General features: G+C 35.5%; 1 protein-coding gene across 1 annotated transcript; it reads right to left on the reverse strand.

Annotated features, from left to right (window-relative positions):
* Window positions 1–1,640: 1,640 nt before the first annotated feature.
* On the reverse strand, window positions 1,641–15,203 carry LOC106870262 (uncharacterized). Its single transcript, XM_014916279.3, has 5 exons — window positions 15,051–15,203; window positions 7,785–11,455; window positions 4,554–4,620; window positions 3,241–3,332; window positions 1,641–2,440 (listed from the first exon to the last, which is right to left on the reverse strand). Exons 2-5 carry the CDS (start codon window positions 11,441–11,443, stop codon window positions 2,308–2,310), a joined length of 3,951 nt encoding a protein of 1,316 aa, XP_014771765.1. The 5' UTR covers window positions 11,444–11,455; window positions 15,051–15,203; the 3' UTR covers window positions 1,641–2,307.
* Between the last annotated feature and the right edge of the window lie 2,964 nt (window positions 15,204–18,167).

The raw sequence follows: 18,167 nt of genomic DNA on the forward strand, positions 1-18,167 counted from the left end.
TCACATGATTGGGAAGTGCTTGTGAATTAATATTATGAGGCAATAGAAACTTCTTTCTGAGGACATACGTTATTCTTCAGAAAAACAAACAAAAAACAAATTGTAGCAAATATCTGATATTAGTATATTTGTGGTGTACTAGTGATGTGAATGGTAAATTCACATTCTTTTCTCAACAGCTGAATATACTTCCAGAGCAATTGGCACCAGTCAGTGGTGCACCTACTCCACAATAGCAGTAGTAGCTGTTTCCATGGAAATAACTAGTAGTTTGCATCTCTTTTTTTTTACCTTATAGATCAATCAACTGGTGTACCATGTTGTTCATTTGCTCAGATGCCAAAACAATCCTACATCATTAACCCTTTAGCATCCAGATTACTCTGTCAAATTTAATATTAATTATTCACATTGTTTTGAATTAATTATGTGTTATCTCATAGCTTTGAAATTTTGATGATGTGATTGTTTATTTTTAGAATGACATTGTAGGGAAGGTGTGAGAGGCCAGATCTGGCCAGTTTAAACATAAAATAGGTAGAATATTTGGGCCACATTAAATGCTAAAGGGTTAATCTTTTCAAACCAATTTATGAATCTAGCAAATGTCAATTTAACAAGCATCGCCAGCCAGTTGCTGTTGGCAGACTTTACCAACTGACGTTTTCGGTGGTAGTAGTTGCTGGACGTGCAACTCAGTTGTTACCAGTTCTCTTCATGAAGCCAGTTGATGTAGTGCAGAATGGCTGTGTTACCAGCTGTCTCACTGGTGCTATTGTAGCAAACTAGGTATGAACTGTCGACCTGGATACCATCTCTACTAACAGACTGGATACCATGTTCATCCGTATATATCTTAACATTCACTCTTTTTGAGTATTATTGTAGCATTCATCCTTTTGTGGGTATATCTATAACATTAATTTGTTTGGAGTATATTGGTTGTACTCTTTTTACTCTTTACTTGTTTCAGTCTTTTGACTGCGACCATGCTGGAGCACCACCTTTAGTCGAGCAAATCGACGCCAGGACTTATTCTTTAGAAGCCTAGTACTTATTCTATCGGTCTCTTTTGCTGAACCACTAAGTTACGGGGACATAAACACACCAGCATCGGTTGTCAAGCGATGTTGGGGGGACAAACAGACACACAAACACATACATATATACGACGGGCTTCTTTCAGTTTCTGTCTACCAAATCCACTCACAAGGTTTTGGTCGGCCCGAGGCTATAGTAGAAGACACTTGCCCAAGATGCCATGCAGTGGGACTGAACCCGAGACCATGTGGTTGGTAAGCAAGCTACTTACCACACATTTTCCATATATTTTCTTCGTGTTTAAAACAAAATCTCATATCATATGCAGATATGTAGAGATAGAAAAAAGTGAGGTGGTTATGGACGGAACACCTTTGATCATAAGTCTACTCAACTAAGGATGACTTAAGGTTAAACAAATCTTATAGTGAGATGGGGAACAATTTTTTCTATGCCAGCATGGAAGATGGACAATAATGATGATAATGACGATGATTTGTTTTTAAAGCTGATTAACAATGGAAAAAGAAGCTGAAGACTTTTTATTCAAATAATAATTTTATTTCCTTATATATATATGTATATATATATAATGTATGTTTTTATTTTTTTTCCTCAGTCACAAATTCTTACAACAATGCAGCAACAAGAAAATGTTGAAAATATGATTTAATTGGTGTGTATATATATATATATATATATATATATACACACACATATATATATTCTTTAATACCTTGAATAACAAAGCATGCATGTATGTTTGATGTGTGTTTGTATTTTGTACTCTCTAGTTACCATATAAATGGATGACATTGTACTGTATGTGTATGTTGCATATGCATATATACATAAGTGAAGAAGCACATACATTATATATATGTTTCTTCAAATATGTATATACATACATGTGTGTGCATTTATAATATGCATGTTACATGTGTGAGTATGTGAATATGTTTTATATAAGCAAATATATATGGTTTTATTTCTTTATCTTTCGGTTTTTATATGTTATACTCATGCATGTACATATATTGCAAGAGTATCTCTCAAGATATTTTGGTGCGCCATTGTTGGATGTTAGCACTATAAAGTAGTTAAAGCATTTATTAAAGAATAAATATAGCCATTTTAGGTATTTGATTTCAAAAAGCAGTTCATCTAGATTGGTAGATTATTAAGTAAATGTTCAATTTCCTTTGGGATCAATGTCAGTTGGTCTAGTAGTCTTCAGTTCATTTGATTTACAAGTCAGCACATCTTTTAGAAGATGGATGGCATAATCGAAGTTAATTGTCTGTTGAGTGGTTTGTTGATGTTTTTGTTGCTTCTCATTCCTATTAGTGCCAACATACTGATCAAAATGGTTCTAGGCATTTCCTTGCGCCATTTGAAACTGTTTGAATAAAATAAATGAATAAATGACAAAGCAATGGATTTTTAAAATTCACATTTAAATCATATTGGGAGAAGAGTATTGTTGGTTTAACTATCCCATGTATATGACTAGTAAGGTGATAAAGTGTTCTGTTGTGGAAGGATGAAAGGTGAAGTTGATTTATTTCCTTATATTTTTATCCCACTTTGCCACCTGGCATCTTCTTACTGTATATTACTCTGTCTCTTCTCCCATACCTGTGCTTGTAGGTCACCAAACAACATCTGGTGACTTCCTTGACAAGTCCTATGTATTTGCCATGAGATTTTCATGGGAGAATACAATGGTTTTTTTTTCTCTCATGCATGTCTTCGAGAGTCTTTAAAAAACACACCATCTTGTCAGTTAGACATAGACAAGTTCCCTTCACCTGCTTAAGTACTCAAAATGTAAAGAGATTACTTACTCTCTTTACATTTTGAGTACTTTGATCATAAGTCTGCTCAACTAGGGATGACTTGAGGCTAAATGAGTATTCCACAAACACATGTATTCTTATTGTAATCCTCAGTCAGAGTCATTGTGAAAGAGATGTGTGACAAAGCATAGGCTTCTACACAGTTTCCATTCACTCAATATCCCTCTCAAGGCTTGGGTCAACTTATGGCTACAGTAAAAGACACTTGCCCAAGATGCCATACAGTAGGATTGAACCCAGTATCTCTTTATTAAGAAGCAAACTTCTGAACTATTCAGTTATACTGTGTCCACATCTGCTACTATAGTATTTGGTTATATGTTTAAAATGGTTGACATACCTGTTTGTTATATTTACCAAGATGTCTGAGAAATACTTTCTGAAAGTTTGATCATTTGAAGATTCTTCAGCAGCTTTAGGAGATATTTGAGTCTGATTTAAGAGAAGAAGAAATAGAATTTTAATGGTATAACTTCACTGAAGTTAATAATAATAATAATAATAATAATTTAATACCTGCTTTCCATGCTGGCATGGGTTGGACATATTTGTAATTAAACTTGAATCGATCTATTTTCCATCTTTACACAACCATACACAGAAACATGCATTTCTATATAAGATTATGCCCTTCTATCACCAACCACTTTACAACATGGACTGGATGCATTTTATTGTGTTATTAGCACTAGAGAGGCTCTCTATGACAGGAATAGAGTCTCCTCTATTCTGTCCTTCAGAGTTACTGCTCTCCTAGACATTCTTTCTTTTACATTAATTCTATATAAATGATGAAATGATCATAACTGAAACATCTTTGTTCATAGGTGTGCTGGATCAGAGCTGACCTAAAGTTAAAGAATAATTGCACAAGAACAGCAACTCACTTTTTGTGTATTGAATGTAAACATGATGCATAATGACGGTAAATTTAAGTTGCTGGATTATTGACCAAAAGGTTATGAATTCATATTGGACTATTAACATTATGTTGTGCCATTTAGCCAGGCACCTAACTTTGCTTGCTATTGTGTGCATAAGTGAAATCAAAAATAGATTCCATTCTTATTTCAAAGTTGAATGATTACCAGTAAGAGGAACATCCAGCTGTTAAATCAATTACTTCAACAAAAATATTATCCACCTCATTCAAATATGGAGTCATCAAGTTCCTTTAACTGGTGCAGCCAGTCATTGGGATGCCACTCTAAATGTTTTTTCAGTCAGCTGTTACCACTAACCTCTGTTCTATCATGCATAGCAGAGTTGCAGTGATATGTCCTGTCCAATCCTTGATGTTGTCAGACCAGGAATTTTTCTGTCTATCTCTCTTTCACCCTCCCTCAACTGTGCTCTGAAGGATGGTTTTGGACAGGGAGTTGTGCCAGGATACAGATATATGTATGTGAAACAGTATATAAAAATATCAATATTTCATGAGGTAGCTGAGACAATACAGTACCAATCCAAATCCATTATATTTAGTTTCACCTTTCTAGTTTCAAATTCAGATCTCACCAGGGCAACTTCATTATTTATACAGCTAATTAATAAAATAATAAACAACAGTAATATATGGATGTTAATACAGTTGACTGTCCAATTTCTAGAAAATTGGCTCTTTTGTCTTAGTAAGAAACTAACAGTACTTACCTGTAGAGTTGAGATACTGGGTATATCAAATAGGTTGGTATCAGCTTCAGATTTTGAAAGGATTTCACTGAAAATAAAACATAATTAATTTTTAATATGATTTGAAGTCTTAGATATAACATAAATTTTTAATGTCATGCTTAGAAATACTAATTATAATCTCTGTGATGGGATACTAATGTTCAACCTAAAATAAGAGCATATTTTATATATTCAACTAATCTTTATATAGTAGTTGCCAAACTTTTGCGAATAACAGACACATAGATATAATATTGTTAACCTTGCAAATTGACAAAAATAAAATGGTTGTTTTAATTTTTATTTCTTGAAGCATTGGAGGAAATTCTACATAAAGGAAATGGAGGGGGGACTGTAATAGACATAGAGGATTCACGACAAATACTGTACTAAGACACACTGTTTGGGAATTCCAGATGTATACTATAACTAGTCACAAAAACAATGATGAAAGACTGTTAAAATATTTTTTGGAATAGTTTTAAAAAAAATGCATTTCTAATTTTCTTCTTATTTGTATATTGTTATAGTGTATAGTATTATTCTTGTTATTCTGTTACTATTGCATAAAGTGACAATCTTGGGGAAAAAGAACTTCCAGAACTGGTAAATATGAAGCCACCTTAAGTGTTTATATAGAAGATTTAAATTTTCTATCACTTTGTAGAAGCAAAGTACTGAAAGTATGGATCAGAATGTGCAATGCTTACTTGGCTGTAAAGTAAGGCAAGCTGGTTAAAAACTACTCCATTTCCTTACTGTATATAGTTAGTGATATCCTTGTAAAGCTCTGTATAAATTGTTGAAAATATTTCCTTTTTGTCTCTTTTTCTCAGTGTTGTTAACTTTCAAGTCAGTGTCTATCAAATCTACCATCAAAGAACTTCTTTTAACTCTTGATTCTTCTTTTTGAGATCTATTTTTAAGGACATAATGAAGACTACATTATCTAATGTGTCATCTCATTGCTTTTTGGAAAGAAAAACAGTTTGATTTCAGAAGATTAGACTGCTATTTCTAGCACATCGAACAACTATGAGGAGGCTCCTTTGTTGACTACCGTTTTTATTTGGTTTTTCTGCCATGGTGAAAATGAAACAACACTTTACATTATTAATGTGATGCTATTTCTGAGTGGAGTTAACTTGATAAAATAGTAAATAATAATATAACCAAGTTGGTTTTTATAAATTTAAGGAGTTCAAATAGTGAGAAGATTTTTTTTCCCTACGTTTGGAGCAAAATTTCGGTCTGAAAGACAGGTGAAGTGGCTATAGATAGCTATTTCATCTCTCTCCGATGAAGGGTTCTGCATTAAACTTATCGTCTTCACTCACAACATTCATTCCTCTGAACTTAGTTGCATTACTATTAAAAAAAAAAAAAAAAAATTATAGTCATGAGGAAAGGAATGTTCATGATCCTTTACAGCGCCTCCGAGACTGACTGGAAGGAGAACGGAATGAAAATATGGTTAGACCGGAGACCTGGCTCGAATGTTTTGAACAATGTACTTAATCCACAATACCCAAGGTGCTATGGTGGCATTAAACAGGGCGACGGAGCCAACACAAACCATTACCATTTAATATCTTTTTATATTGTATTATATTGTTTTTATATCGAGGGTTTCATTTTATATGAAGGCTCATAAGGTAATCTTCGTCTAAAACGTTTAAACCTATCATTAACGAGATTGTTTATTGGAGTGCTATAGTTTCTGACAATGCTTCGTATCATATCAGTAGTCACTACAGCCAAATGAATGATCAGCCACATATCCTTGTTAAAATATATCTTATATAATTACATATTAAAAACATAATTGTTTTATTTCTTTAGAAAAGTTAACGATATTCTGTTTATATTGAATTCTGTTACTCTGGTTCCTGTTTGCATTTCCTTGTGAGTTTACAATAAAAGATTGTTTAAATTTCACTCAAAAACTAGGTTCTTTAAAAATCGCATGTCTCAAATTCATGTTTTTATATTAAAAGAAGAATAAAAAGGAAAGAAACGAAATAAAAATTATGTTAACAACAGCAAAAAGCGATGAAGTGGCAAGATATATAGTTAGCATAAGTAATATAAAACAACAAAGTGAACTAGAGTTAGGTTAATGTTGACATATTTAATGCAAGGATCTAGGTAGAAATAATTATGACCTGAGAGAAAAACAATATCGCTCAGTGAGTGATATTACTTTCATTTACTGGTAAATATTTCAAATAAAGACGGCAATGTATTTGAAGTTGTCAGGTCGATTTTGCCTTTCATCCTTTCGAGGTCGATAAAATAAGTACTAGTTGAACGTTGGAGGTCGATCTAATCGACGTGGCCGTTTCCCCGAAATTTCTGGCCTTGTACCAAAATTCGAAACCAATTTATTTGAAGTTGTCTCCCGTACATCCTGCAACAATGAAAGTAATCCTTTCTGTTGCTAAAAGGTGAAAATCTCTTTCTTCCTCACAGCTAACTTTTTTGAGCTTGATGCTGATGGCGTCTCTGAATAATTTATTCTCTAAACAATTCTTTTTTCTTATATCAATCTTTTCCATGTTTCATTCATTTGACTGTGCAGTCTGGGCATCGGCTTGAAAATTTGTCTTTTTAGTCGAATGAATCGACCGATTATTTTTTTAAAGTCTTGTACTTATTCGATCAATCTTTTTTTGCCGAACTGCTAAGTTATTGGGGGACATAAACAAACTAACACCTATTGTCAAGAGGTGGTGGAGGACAAACACATACACATACGACAGACTTCTTTTAGTTTCCGTCCACCAAATCCACTCATGGCTTTGGTCGACGCAGGTCTGTAGCTGAAGACATTTGCCGAAGGTGCCACGCAGTGGGACTGAAAACTGAACCTAGACCCATGTGGTTGAGAAGCAAACGTTTTACCTTATAGCCACGCGTCAGTAAATGTACTGAGTGATTCTTCCACCAATACTTCGGCAAGAATATTTCGTTGATGGGATCAGAATGATATAGAAATATAACCGGAGTTGTCTTACACATTTGCTGAAAACACGAAAGCAGTATTAGTCATTAACTAATATGGTTTATTCTTCATCGCATTTCTTGTTAGCTTTTTAACGCTCCCTGCATTAAATATATTAAAACTAACTCGACTAATATTTTTCATGCAGATAGCGTATTTAAATAATTTATTCAGTAATAAGCGAAATAAGATTCAAGTTTACAAACCTTGTACTTGTTTCCAGTTTAGATTGCTTTACATTGTTTTTCATTAATAAAGTTGAATCCTCATTAATGCCATTATTTCCTATATATTTCTGTGTTGTTCTGTCACTAGACAGGACGAAAGATGATGGCAACGTCAGCCGAGAATATTCGTTATCTGTCATTTGCAGGCCAACTGGGACTCCAAGTGATATCGCAGTGCTCCATTCAGCCTTTTGGTTCGGTGGTGTTAATGAAGGCAACAAGTTAGATAGAGAATTGTTTGAAGATTGTGTTACAAATGATGGTTTGTTTTCTAGATTTATAACAACAATAGCTCCAAAGTTTCTTGACAGGAAGAAAGATATATCAAACTGTAAGTTTTGATAGGAAGAAACTAAAAATTGTTTCGAGTTTCCAAATATTTTAACTTCCTGGTTGCTAACAGTTCTTGCAATTCTGAAACTGTTAAAATCACTCAATCTTGATCGCTGGAAGTGAGGAGCACTTCTAGCATTTTGACGAATATTATGAATTTGATGACGTGTGTCTGATATTTTCTCGCGAATTTGTTGACGTGTCCTGTACATAGCTCTTTGGTTCCTATAAGCTTTTGGGAGGTCATAAGACAAATTATCTCGAATGGTACGTCGCATCTCACGCATGGTATTGCCAGTATCTTCACGAACGTCTCGTATCCGTCTTGTGTGATGTAACATGACGTTAGAATCAACGGATCTAGATGTCTGTCTTCTATAAACATCACGAGATTCATAAACCGCACTGTTTCGACGTGTGTTGTCTATTTGACGTCTATTAGATATTTCTGTACGAACTTGCCTTCTGTTAGATTCAGTAGACCTGGATTTTCCACCTACCACGGAAGGTTGATGCATGTCATCTACCCGTCGTCTGGTATTTGATTTAACGTATCGAACCTCAAACTTTATCCTTTCTTGCCATGATTTTCTGTTGAAATCAACAGATCTGGACTTTTTGTTTCTAGAAACATCTCCAGATTCACGAAGTAAGACGTTTCGACGGCCACTGTCTATGTGTCGCCTTGTATTGCTCATTTCCTCACGAACATTTCCAGGTACTCTTGCTTGACTTAATCTTTTGTGGGAATTAATTGGAATGGATCTCCAGTTTTCATTATCGTTTCGAGATTCTCGAGTGTGCACATTCCGGCGATTACTGTGTCTCATTCTTTCAGAATCACTTAAACGAGACATATATTCTTTTTTATCACGAACAGCCGAGTTTCGTTGTGTGGAATCTATTACACGCCTAGTATTGGAAGATCCATCGCGCGTTTCTGATATTGCGGATCTGAACTTCCTAACGCTGCGAACGAGCGAAGTGTCATCTGAAAGAGAATCCCTACGTGTGTTATCTACATCTCGCCTTGTACTTGCCATCACTCTGCGAGTTTCCTGTATTCTTCGGCTGGAATCAACAGATCTGGACCTTTGAACTCTAGCAACTACTGAAGTATCTTGTCTTACAGCAAGTCTTCTACTGTTGTCTATTTGTCGTCTCGTATTTGATATCCCAGTGCGAATATTTTGAACCAAGCTGGAATCAAGAGATCGGGATCTTCGAGATCTAGAAACGTCTGAGTTGTCACGTGTAAGAGTGTTTCTGCGAATATTGTCTGTCTGTCGTCTTGTTCTTGTCATTTCATTAACGATTTCCCTCGATCTTCTGTTAGAATCAACAGATCTGGACCTTTCAGTTCTAGAAACTAATGGAGCGCCACGACTAAGTGAATTTCGTCTAGTTTCGTCTACTTGTCGTCTTGTATTTAATATTTCTTGACTAATTTCTCGTCTTCTTCTGCTAACTTCAGTATCCCTAGATGTTCGTTTTCTGGAATCTACCGAAGGATCACGCATCAGTGAATTTCGTCGCCTGTTGTCTGTTTGTCGTCTTGTGTTCGATATTTCATTGCGAATGTCTTGTGTTGTCCGACTGGAATCAGTACTTCTAGCTCTTCGAGTTCTAGAGACTACTAAGGGCTCACGTGTTAATGAATTCCGGCGAGTGTCATATGTTTGTCGTCTTGTGTTCGAAAGTTCTTTACTTAATTCCCGCGTTCTTCTGACAGAATCAACCGACCTTGACCTTTGAGTTCTAGAATCAACTAAAGAATGATGAACTAGTGAGTTTCTGCGTGAATTATCTCCTTGTTGTTTTGCGTCTGTGTCTTTGCGAACATCTTGAATTCTCCGACTGGACACAACCGATCTTGACCTTCGTGTTCTGAAAACAGCTGAAGTGTCGCGGGTCTGGGAAACTCGGTAAACGTCGTTTGCTTGTCGTCTGGTATTTGGTATCTCTTTACGAATATCTTGTGTCCTCCTGCTGGAACCAAGAGATCTGGACCTTTGATTTCTAAAAGCGTCTGGAGTATCACGAGTAAGAATGTTTCGGCGAGTGCTATCCATTTCCTGCCTTGTTTTTGATACTTCTCTCTTAACGTCGCGCATTCTTCTTGTAGCGTCAACAGATCTGGAGCGTTCAGTTCTAGAAACTACCGAAGAGTCACGCCTGAGAGTGTTTCTACGCGTGTTATCGGTTTGCCGTCTTGCATTCGATACTTCTTTACGAATTTCCTGTGTTCTCATTCTGGTAGTATCAACAGATCTTGATCTTTGAATTCGAGAATCCCTTGAAGATTCGCGTGTAAGAGAATCCCTGCGCGTGTTATCAGGCTTTCGTATTATATCTGAGTTCTCTTTGCCAGTATCCTGTACTCTCCTTCTAGCGTCAACAGATCTGGATCTTTGTCTTCTCGAACTTACTGTCAGTGAATTTCGGCGAGTGTCATCTGCATGTCGTCTCGTATCTGATACCACATTACGAACTTCTCGTATTTTCTGGCTGCTATCAACATCTCTAGATCTTCGTGTACTGGGAACTACAGAACGGTCACGTGTCAGTGAATTTCGGCGAGTGTTATCTGCTTGTTGTCTTGTATTTGAGATTTCTTTGCGGATTTCTTGAGTTCTACTGATGTTGTCAACAGCTCTTGATCTTCGTGTTCTAGAAACATCGCGTGTTAGTGAGTTTCGGCGGGTGTTATATGTTTGTTGTCTTGTGTTTTCTTGCAATGACCTGCTAGAATCAATACTCCTTCTTGATGACAGTTTCTGCACATTTTCAGCTGCGGAACGTCGTGTTTCTAAAGTTGCCCCGGAGTTTTGTCTTCGGTTACTTATTCTGTTGTTTCTAATATTTTCTCGGCTGAATGTTCTAGACGTTGAAGTGCGCATTGTGTTTCTCCCATTGTTGTCGGTACGTCTGGTAGATAACTCATGACGCGATCTTTGGGCAACAACACAGCTATTTGCAGTTCTTTTGATAACTCTACGTTTTTCATGTGAAGCCTCAAAACTAGACCGCTGCATGTTGTTCCTTTTCATAATTCTATGGCCGTTGTTTGCGAGATCATTTGAATCTAGATTGGGACATTTAGTTGTACTGGACGGAGTAGCACTCGGTGAAGTCGTTTGGACAATGTTATCTGTCTTAGCAGCTGTCTTCCCTGGTGAATAATCATGTTCAGTTCCACCTGGTAGCTCACGTGCATTCCTACTAAGAACATGTTCACTGTGGCATCCATGTAGAAACAGGAAATAGCAGCAGATCGAAGAAAATATTGGTATAGAGGCCCTCATCCTCTACAAGGTCTGAAGTGAAAAAAAAAAAAGAAAAAAAAAATGAAACACAGGAGATGATAATATACACTCTGTCCTCATATAATTAAAATAAATATTTTCAACATTCAAAACTACAAATTTGTAAGACAGTATGCATCGTCCCTAGAATCATACCGCACTGATTATAAAAAAGGAATACACTAGAAAACAAAGGAAAAGACAGGTTAATTAATGTCGGATCACTTTTGATATTTATGCTTCATCAGGGCTGCTCTTGGTCTAAATACCAAAAACAAAGTTTTATCTAAAATAAAAAGCTGAACTTCGCGAATTCTTGACATCTGACCTTAGCATTCTATACAACTATTGACAAATTGCATGAAATGCTCAACGAACTCAAGCAAATCGGTGGAACTCCACATGAGCATGAGAAAATCCAAGTAATGGTAAACAGAAAGAGCTACATAAAGAATCCGATGTAAAAGTTGAAAAATGAGACCATCCGGCATGTTGATGATTATATCTACTCGGATTAATATATATTAGCAATTCCTTGCAAGAAATAGGAAATCATACACTGAATCATACAGAGGATGGCAGTCTTTTGGTCGAGCTAGTTCCATCTTCAATTCTAATATGATTATGGTTCTGAAAAGATAAATATATAACGAATGCATACTACCAAATTTGACATACGGTTCTGAGACATAAAATAAAATAAAAATGCCGCAAACTAGGAACAATGCAACAAGTTTACGAAAGAATTATGCTCGTCATTCAAATACAGAGATAGGAGAACAGTTCAATTGATGCAGACAGATATCCATGGCATTGTCAGAAATATAAATTAAAATGAATCCGAGCAGGTCACTTGACGAGAATGACAAATTATTGGTGAACATCGAGGTTAACTAGCTGGGCTCCAGAAGCTACAAACGAAGCTGTGGTCATCTACGGATCCGATGCCGAGACGATTTTGACAAATTCTGATCAAGAAGGTGGAACAAATGACAACAATCGGGCAAGACTCATGTCCAACAAAGGACAAGGGACGATGTTTCGAATAGTGGATGTAGCAAAGAAGATTCTCGAAACGTAACTAAACATTTGTAAGTCAATTAATCTGACACTGTGGTCTTTACTCCGTTGTCTCTAATAATAATAATAATAATAATAATAATAATAATAATAATAATTTCAAAACACAAGGCCAGCAATTTCAGGGGAGGGTGTAAATCTATTACATCGACCACTGGTACTTATTTTATCAATCTCAAAAGGATGAAAGGCAAAGTAGACCTCGGCGGAATTTTACTCAAGACGGACGAAATGTCGTTAAGCATTTTGCCCGGCGTGTTAACGGTTTTGCCAGCTCACCACAACAACAACACTAATAATAATAATAATGATAATGATAATAATAATAATAATAATAATAATAATAATAATAATAATAATAATACAGGCCGGACATAATCATCAAAGATGGGAAGAATAAGAAATGCTTAATGATAGATCTGACAGTACCACCAGAGAGAAATGCGTCCATTAAAGAAGTTGAAAAGTTATTTATGTACAAAGACCTAGAAATAGAAGTGACCAAGATGTGGGGAATGAAAAGCATCACAGCACCAGTGGTGCATTGGAGCGTTAGGGCTAATTAAAAAGGGCCTTGATAAGCAACTCAACAAACTCCCTTGTAGTGTTAACGTGGGAGAATTTCAGAAAATAGTGTTGCTAGGTTCCGGACACATTTTACGCCGTGTACTCTCCATGAGATGAGGACCTGCTGTGACCCTAGGGTCAAGGGATGACCCCGGTTCAGCAGAAGACAACGGACCATATTTTATTTTAAAATAATAATAATAATAATAATAATAATAATAATGGCTTCAAATTTTGCCATAAGGGCAGCCATTTTAGAGGAGGGGTGAGTGGATTACATCGACACCAGTGTTTCATTGCTACTTAATTTATCGACCCCGAAAGGATGAAAGGCAAAGTCAACCACGGCGGGATTTGAACTCAGAACTTGAAGACGGACGAAATACCGCCAATCATTTCGTCCGGTATGCTAACGATTCTGTCAGCTCGCCTTATAATGATAGTAATAGTAGTAGTAGTAGTAATAACAATAATAATAATAATAATAATAATAATAATAATAATAATAATAATAATAAAAAATTCTTACACAGGCAAACGGCCTAAATTTTGGAGGAGAGGGTTAGTCGATTGAATCGTTCCAGTATTTGAGTGGAACTATATTTTTAATAACATCAAACTATAATTATTTTAATTATTGCACAAAGCCAGCAATTTTGAGGGGAGGGGGAAGTCGATTACATCGATTCCAGTACTCAACTGGTACTTATTTTATTGACTCTGAAAAGATGAAAGGCGTAGTCCACCTCGGCAGAATTTGAACTCAGAACGTTAAAGATGGACTAAATGTCATTAAGCATTTTATCTGGTGTGCTAAAAGTTCTGCCGAGTCTTGCTTTAAACAACAATAATAATAACAAACCAAAATATCGTATTTGATTAAAAAGAAATAAAAATTGGTGGAAAAGAAAGTGAAAGTTGATATTCCCCACTGCCTTAACCGTTATTACTCAATAGAAACACGAATAAAATATTTTAAGACCGCAAATCACGAGAACTTACAACAATTGACCATGTTTAACTTTGAAAAGATAGTTTTGATATATAGCAACGGCACAAGTCCACAAATTTAATGAAGTTATAGTTGATTAGATCGGCTCCAGTTCTTGATGGTACTTTGTTTTGTCATGACCAGAATGATGAAAAGCAAAATTAATCACGGCCGGATTTGTATTCAGAACAGAAAAAACTGACTGAATATTCATAGACCTTTTGTCTAACGACTTTGTAATATTAAAAGGAAATTTAAGATTATAAATATTTTCAAACCACCTATTACTTTTGACCAGGCGTACGGTTATTTGAAAGAAGAAATGAAATGTAGCTGTATCTTTTCCAAAAAATAATTATTAGTAAAAATGAAGTAAAAACAACTTCAACCAAGAATCGGAATGACCGATAGAAACTATACTTCAATCGTTAATACGTTTAAAGCTGGGAAACCGAAATATTTTCCTTATACTCTTATACTTATGTATATTATTATATATTATAGATATTCCGAATTGGAAGAAGGATAAAACTTTAACATCTTTAAGAACAAATTCAGTTAAAATAAAAGAAAACCAATCAGGTTAAAATTTTTTTATCTATTAAATAGTTTATTTTTATGCCAAACCTAAAGAAATGGAAATTTTAAATTAAAAGATCGTAACTTCTTTCAAAGTAACTGACGATTAAAAATTCTTTATCAACCAAATTTAGTGTTCTAGCTTATACTGGCAAATACCAAATGCATCTTGTTCATCTTTCGTGTAGTTTCTTTCTGAAGAGAACAAACTGGAAGCGCAACTCAAAATTTTTCTAAAATTTAATTAATGTATTTTAAACTTCGAATATTTGCTTACAAAATTTGAAATTCAATCTGACGCGTACAAACATATTTAATGCACAATTTTAAAATTAAAATAACAAGTGAGAAATTAAAAAAATACGTATGTAGAGAAAAAGAATAACTTACTAGCAGCTCTGTTCAGAGTTGCGGATGCTTGTTTTATCACAGTTGGTGGCAACTTAAAATTGTGTGCGCCAAGTTTGGTGTTAAATTCTTTTGAACCGATGGGAATATTTTTTGAAATTGCAGTTTATGCTGATATTTCGTTTGCTGCCCTGTGAATCATTGACACAAACAGTTTCCTTTTATACATATCTAATACTTCGTGAACACGCCCTGACATCACATGGGCAATGCTTAATTTTGTGGGACGGACCAAAGTAAGGTGGTGCCAGACTGAAAACATTGTTTAGCTATTTGATTATAGAGCCTCAAGTTTTCAAGTAGGTGAGTATACTTCTTGATTATATGGATGCATTTCGAAGAGCGCAATATTAGATCACCGTGTGCTTGTATGTAACATTCATGTTTTTAAGTGCGTATGAATAAATTTGTATATGTATATTGGCATGCATTTATGAAAGTGTGTATGTATGTATGTATGTATGTATGTATGTATGTATGTATGTGTGTGTGTGTTTGTGTGTGTGTGTGTGTTTGTGTGTGTGTGTGTGTGTGTGTGTATGTGTATGCATATATGCATATTTGTATGTTTGTTACAAACGTATAGACGTAGTCTGTGAATGAATAGTTTACAAATATGGATGTATTGTTCCTGTCAGTCACCACCTACAACCACCCTCTTCTTCCATCTCCTTATAATCCGCATCGTCGTTGTCGTTTACAATTGTAATTAAGATGACCAGACGATATAGACGTATCGATACTGAATTGTAAACGTTAAAAGCAATGTCTTTTCTCCTCCCGCCTCATTCTCTTTTTCACACTTCTATTGTTTTTCTTCATTGCTTCCAATCTATTCACACCTCACTCTATCCATTCGTATTTCTACATCGTCCCATCTTTTGTATTTCTGCTCCTCCCCGCTTTTTTTTCTTTGCATCTCTGCGCGTCATTCGGTTTTTTTTTCGTTTATCTCTACCCCACCTTCTCCTCCTCCTCCTTCTTCTTCTTCTTCTTCTTCTTCTTCTTCTTCTTCTTCTTCTTCTTCTTCTTCTTCTTCTTCTTCTTCTTCTACCTTTCCACATCTTCCTTCTTCCATCCCTTTCTCTCATCTTTTTGCTTCTATGCTTCTTCTTCATCTCACTTTTTCACATCTCTACCATTGCCTCTCTTTTTAAACATTTTCATTTAATTATTTATTTGCTTCTCCACGTCTTTTTCTCTCCATTTCCATCTCTTCTTCTTTAGCATCACCTCTCCTCATTGTACACATTTTTGCTCTTCGCCCTTTTCTTACACATCTCTGATCTCTCGTCATTTCATTTCTTTCTCCTCTCTTATGCATCTAAACACGTCCCTCTTTTCATATGCACCTCTGTTTTCCTCTTCTCTCTTTTCAATTCATTTCTTTCTCTTCTTTCACAACTTAACGTTGCCACTTGCCCTTCTCTTGTATCATTGCTTTTCGTCCGCTCTTTTCCGTCATATTTCATTTAACTCTCTTTCCATAATTACTCTATGTTCCAATTCACAACTGATATCTGTATCAATAGAAATTCCAAGACAGCTGGCTGGCAGAATCTTTTACACACCGGATAAAATGCTTCCAGCTTTATGTTCCAATTTCAAATACCACCGAAGTCGGCTTAGCATTTTATTTGTTCCAGGTCAATAAAATAAGTACCAGATGAGCATTGAGGTCGATGTAATAGATTAGTTACCTCCTCCCAAAATTTAAGCCTTGTGCATGTAGTAGAAAGAACTTGAACTCATAGCCAAAGAAATGTGTTGCCCATCTTATAAAATCAAGCTGAACAAAATCTACAAAGTGAAGCATGCCAGAAGATCTCATGCAAAGCGCAGGTTTCAATGCAACAAGAGAACTTGTAAAGAGAAAGTGAAGAACCAAATACCACTTCATAAAGGAACTTGGTTTGGACATAGCAATTTGTCTCTTCGAAAGAGTTTGCTATTGGTTAACTGTTTTATTCATAAGTTGCTGTATAAGCAAACTGGGCACGAAACAAGCATTTCATCAGCGGTCAGTGGTCAGTGGAGACAAAACTGCACACGGACTAACCCATTGGAGGCCCTGGACTTATAGTTGAAATCGACGAATCGAAATTTAACAAAACAAAGTACAATCACAGGAAATTTGTGGAAGGACAGTTGGTGTTTAGAGGAATATACCGTGAAACTTGGGAAACTTTTCTTGTTGCATTGCCAAATAACAAGTGGGATAGGCCCACACTGGAACCAATTATACGATAGTCTTGAAGCTTCTCATTTCCAGCATCTCACTGTCAACAACAGCTATAACTTTGTGGATTCTCTCACCGGAGCTCACATGAACAACATTGAGAATCTATGGTGGCAGATCAATCGCGAAATGAGTGAGACGCACATGCAAACCTCACCAGCCATCTGTGTGAATATATGTGGAGGTATACGTACAAGGATCTGTTTGAAGCATTCATACAGAATACAGGTGAACTTTACAAGCTGTACAGATAGATAAGAATATTAATTTTATACTTGTGCAATATTCCACCCTGAAACCTTTACCCTAATCCTAAACCCTAATTACATATCGCAATTTGCCTAACCTTGGGACATGACTATGCATAATACAGAAATGGAGTTTTTTAATAGAAATTCTTAATTTTTATGACCTTCTCATCATTATTATTAAAAGACATGGTAGAAAATCAATTTTCCACCATGTCTAATATTAAAAAAAAAAAAATTTATGGGTCCATGTGGTTGAGAAACGAACTTCTTGTATGAATATGTATGTGTGTGTGTATATTTATGTATGTATAGTATCTCCAGCGTTTGACGATGAGGCTTCATTTATTCACGTAACTGAATTACCTGCTCTTGCATTAAAGTGTAAGTGGCTGAGTATTTCACAAACATATTCACTTAACATTATTCTCAGGCAGAATCAGCGTGGTGCAGTGTGTTATAAGGCTATACCTTTTAGAATTCAGGCACAACCCACCATGGGCTTCAATATTCATACAAACATACATAAAATTATACGCTATTACAGACTTTTAGTGGAAAGTGGGTTATACATCTTTATATGTATACCTGACTTTCCTACATAAAATTAAG

Source organism: Octopus bimaculoides, chromosome 3 (assembly GCF_046866305.1).
Source record: "Octopus bimaculoides isolate indiv1 chromosome 3, ASM4686630v1, whole genome shotgun sequence".
In the NCBI taxonomy this organism is placed as follows: domain Eukaryota; kingdom Metazoa; phylum Mollusca; class Cephalopoda; order Octopoda; family Octopodidae; genus Octopus; species Octopus bimaculoides.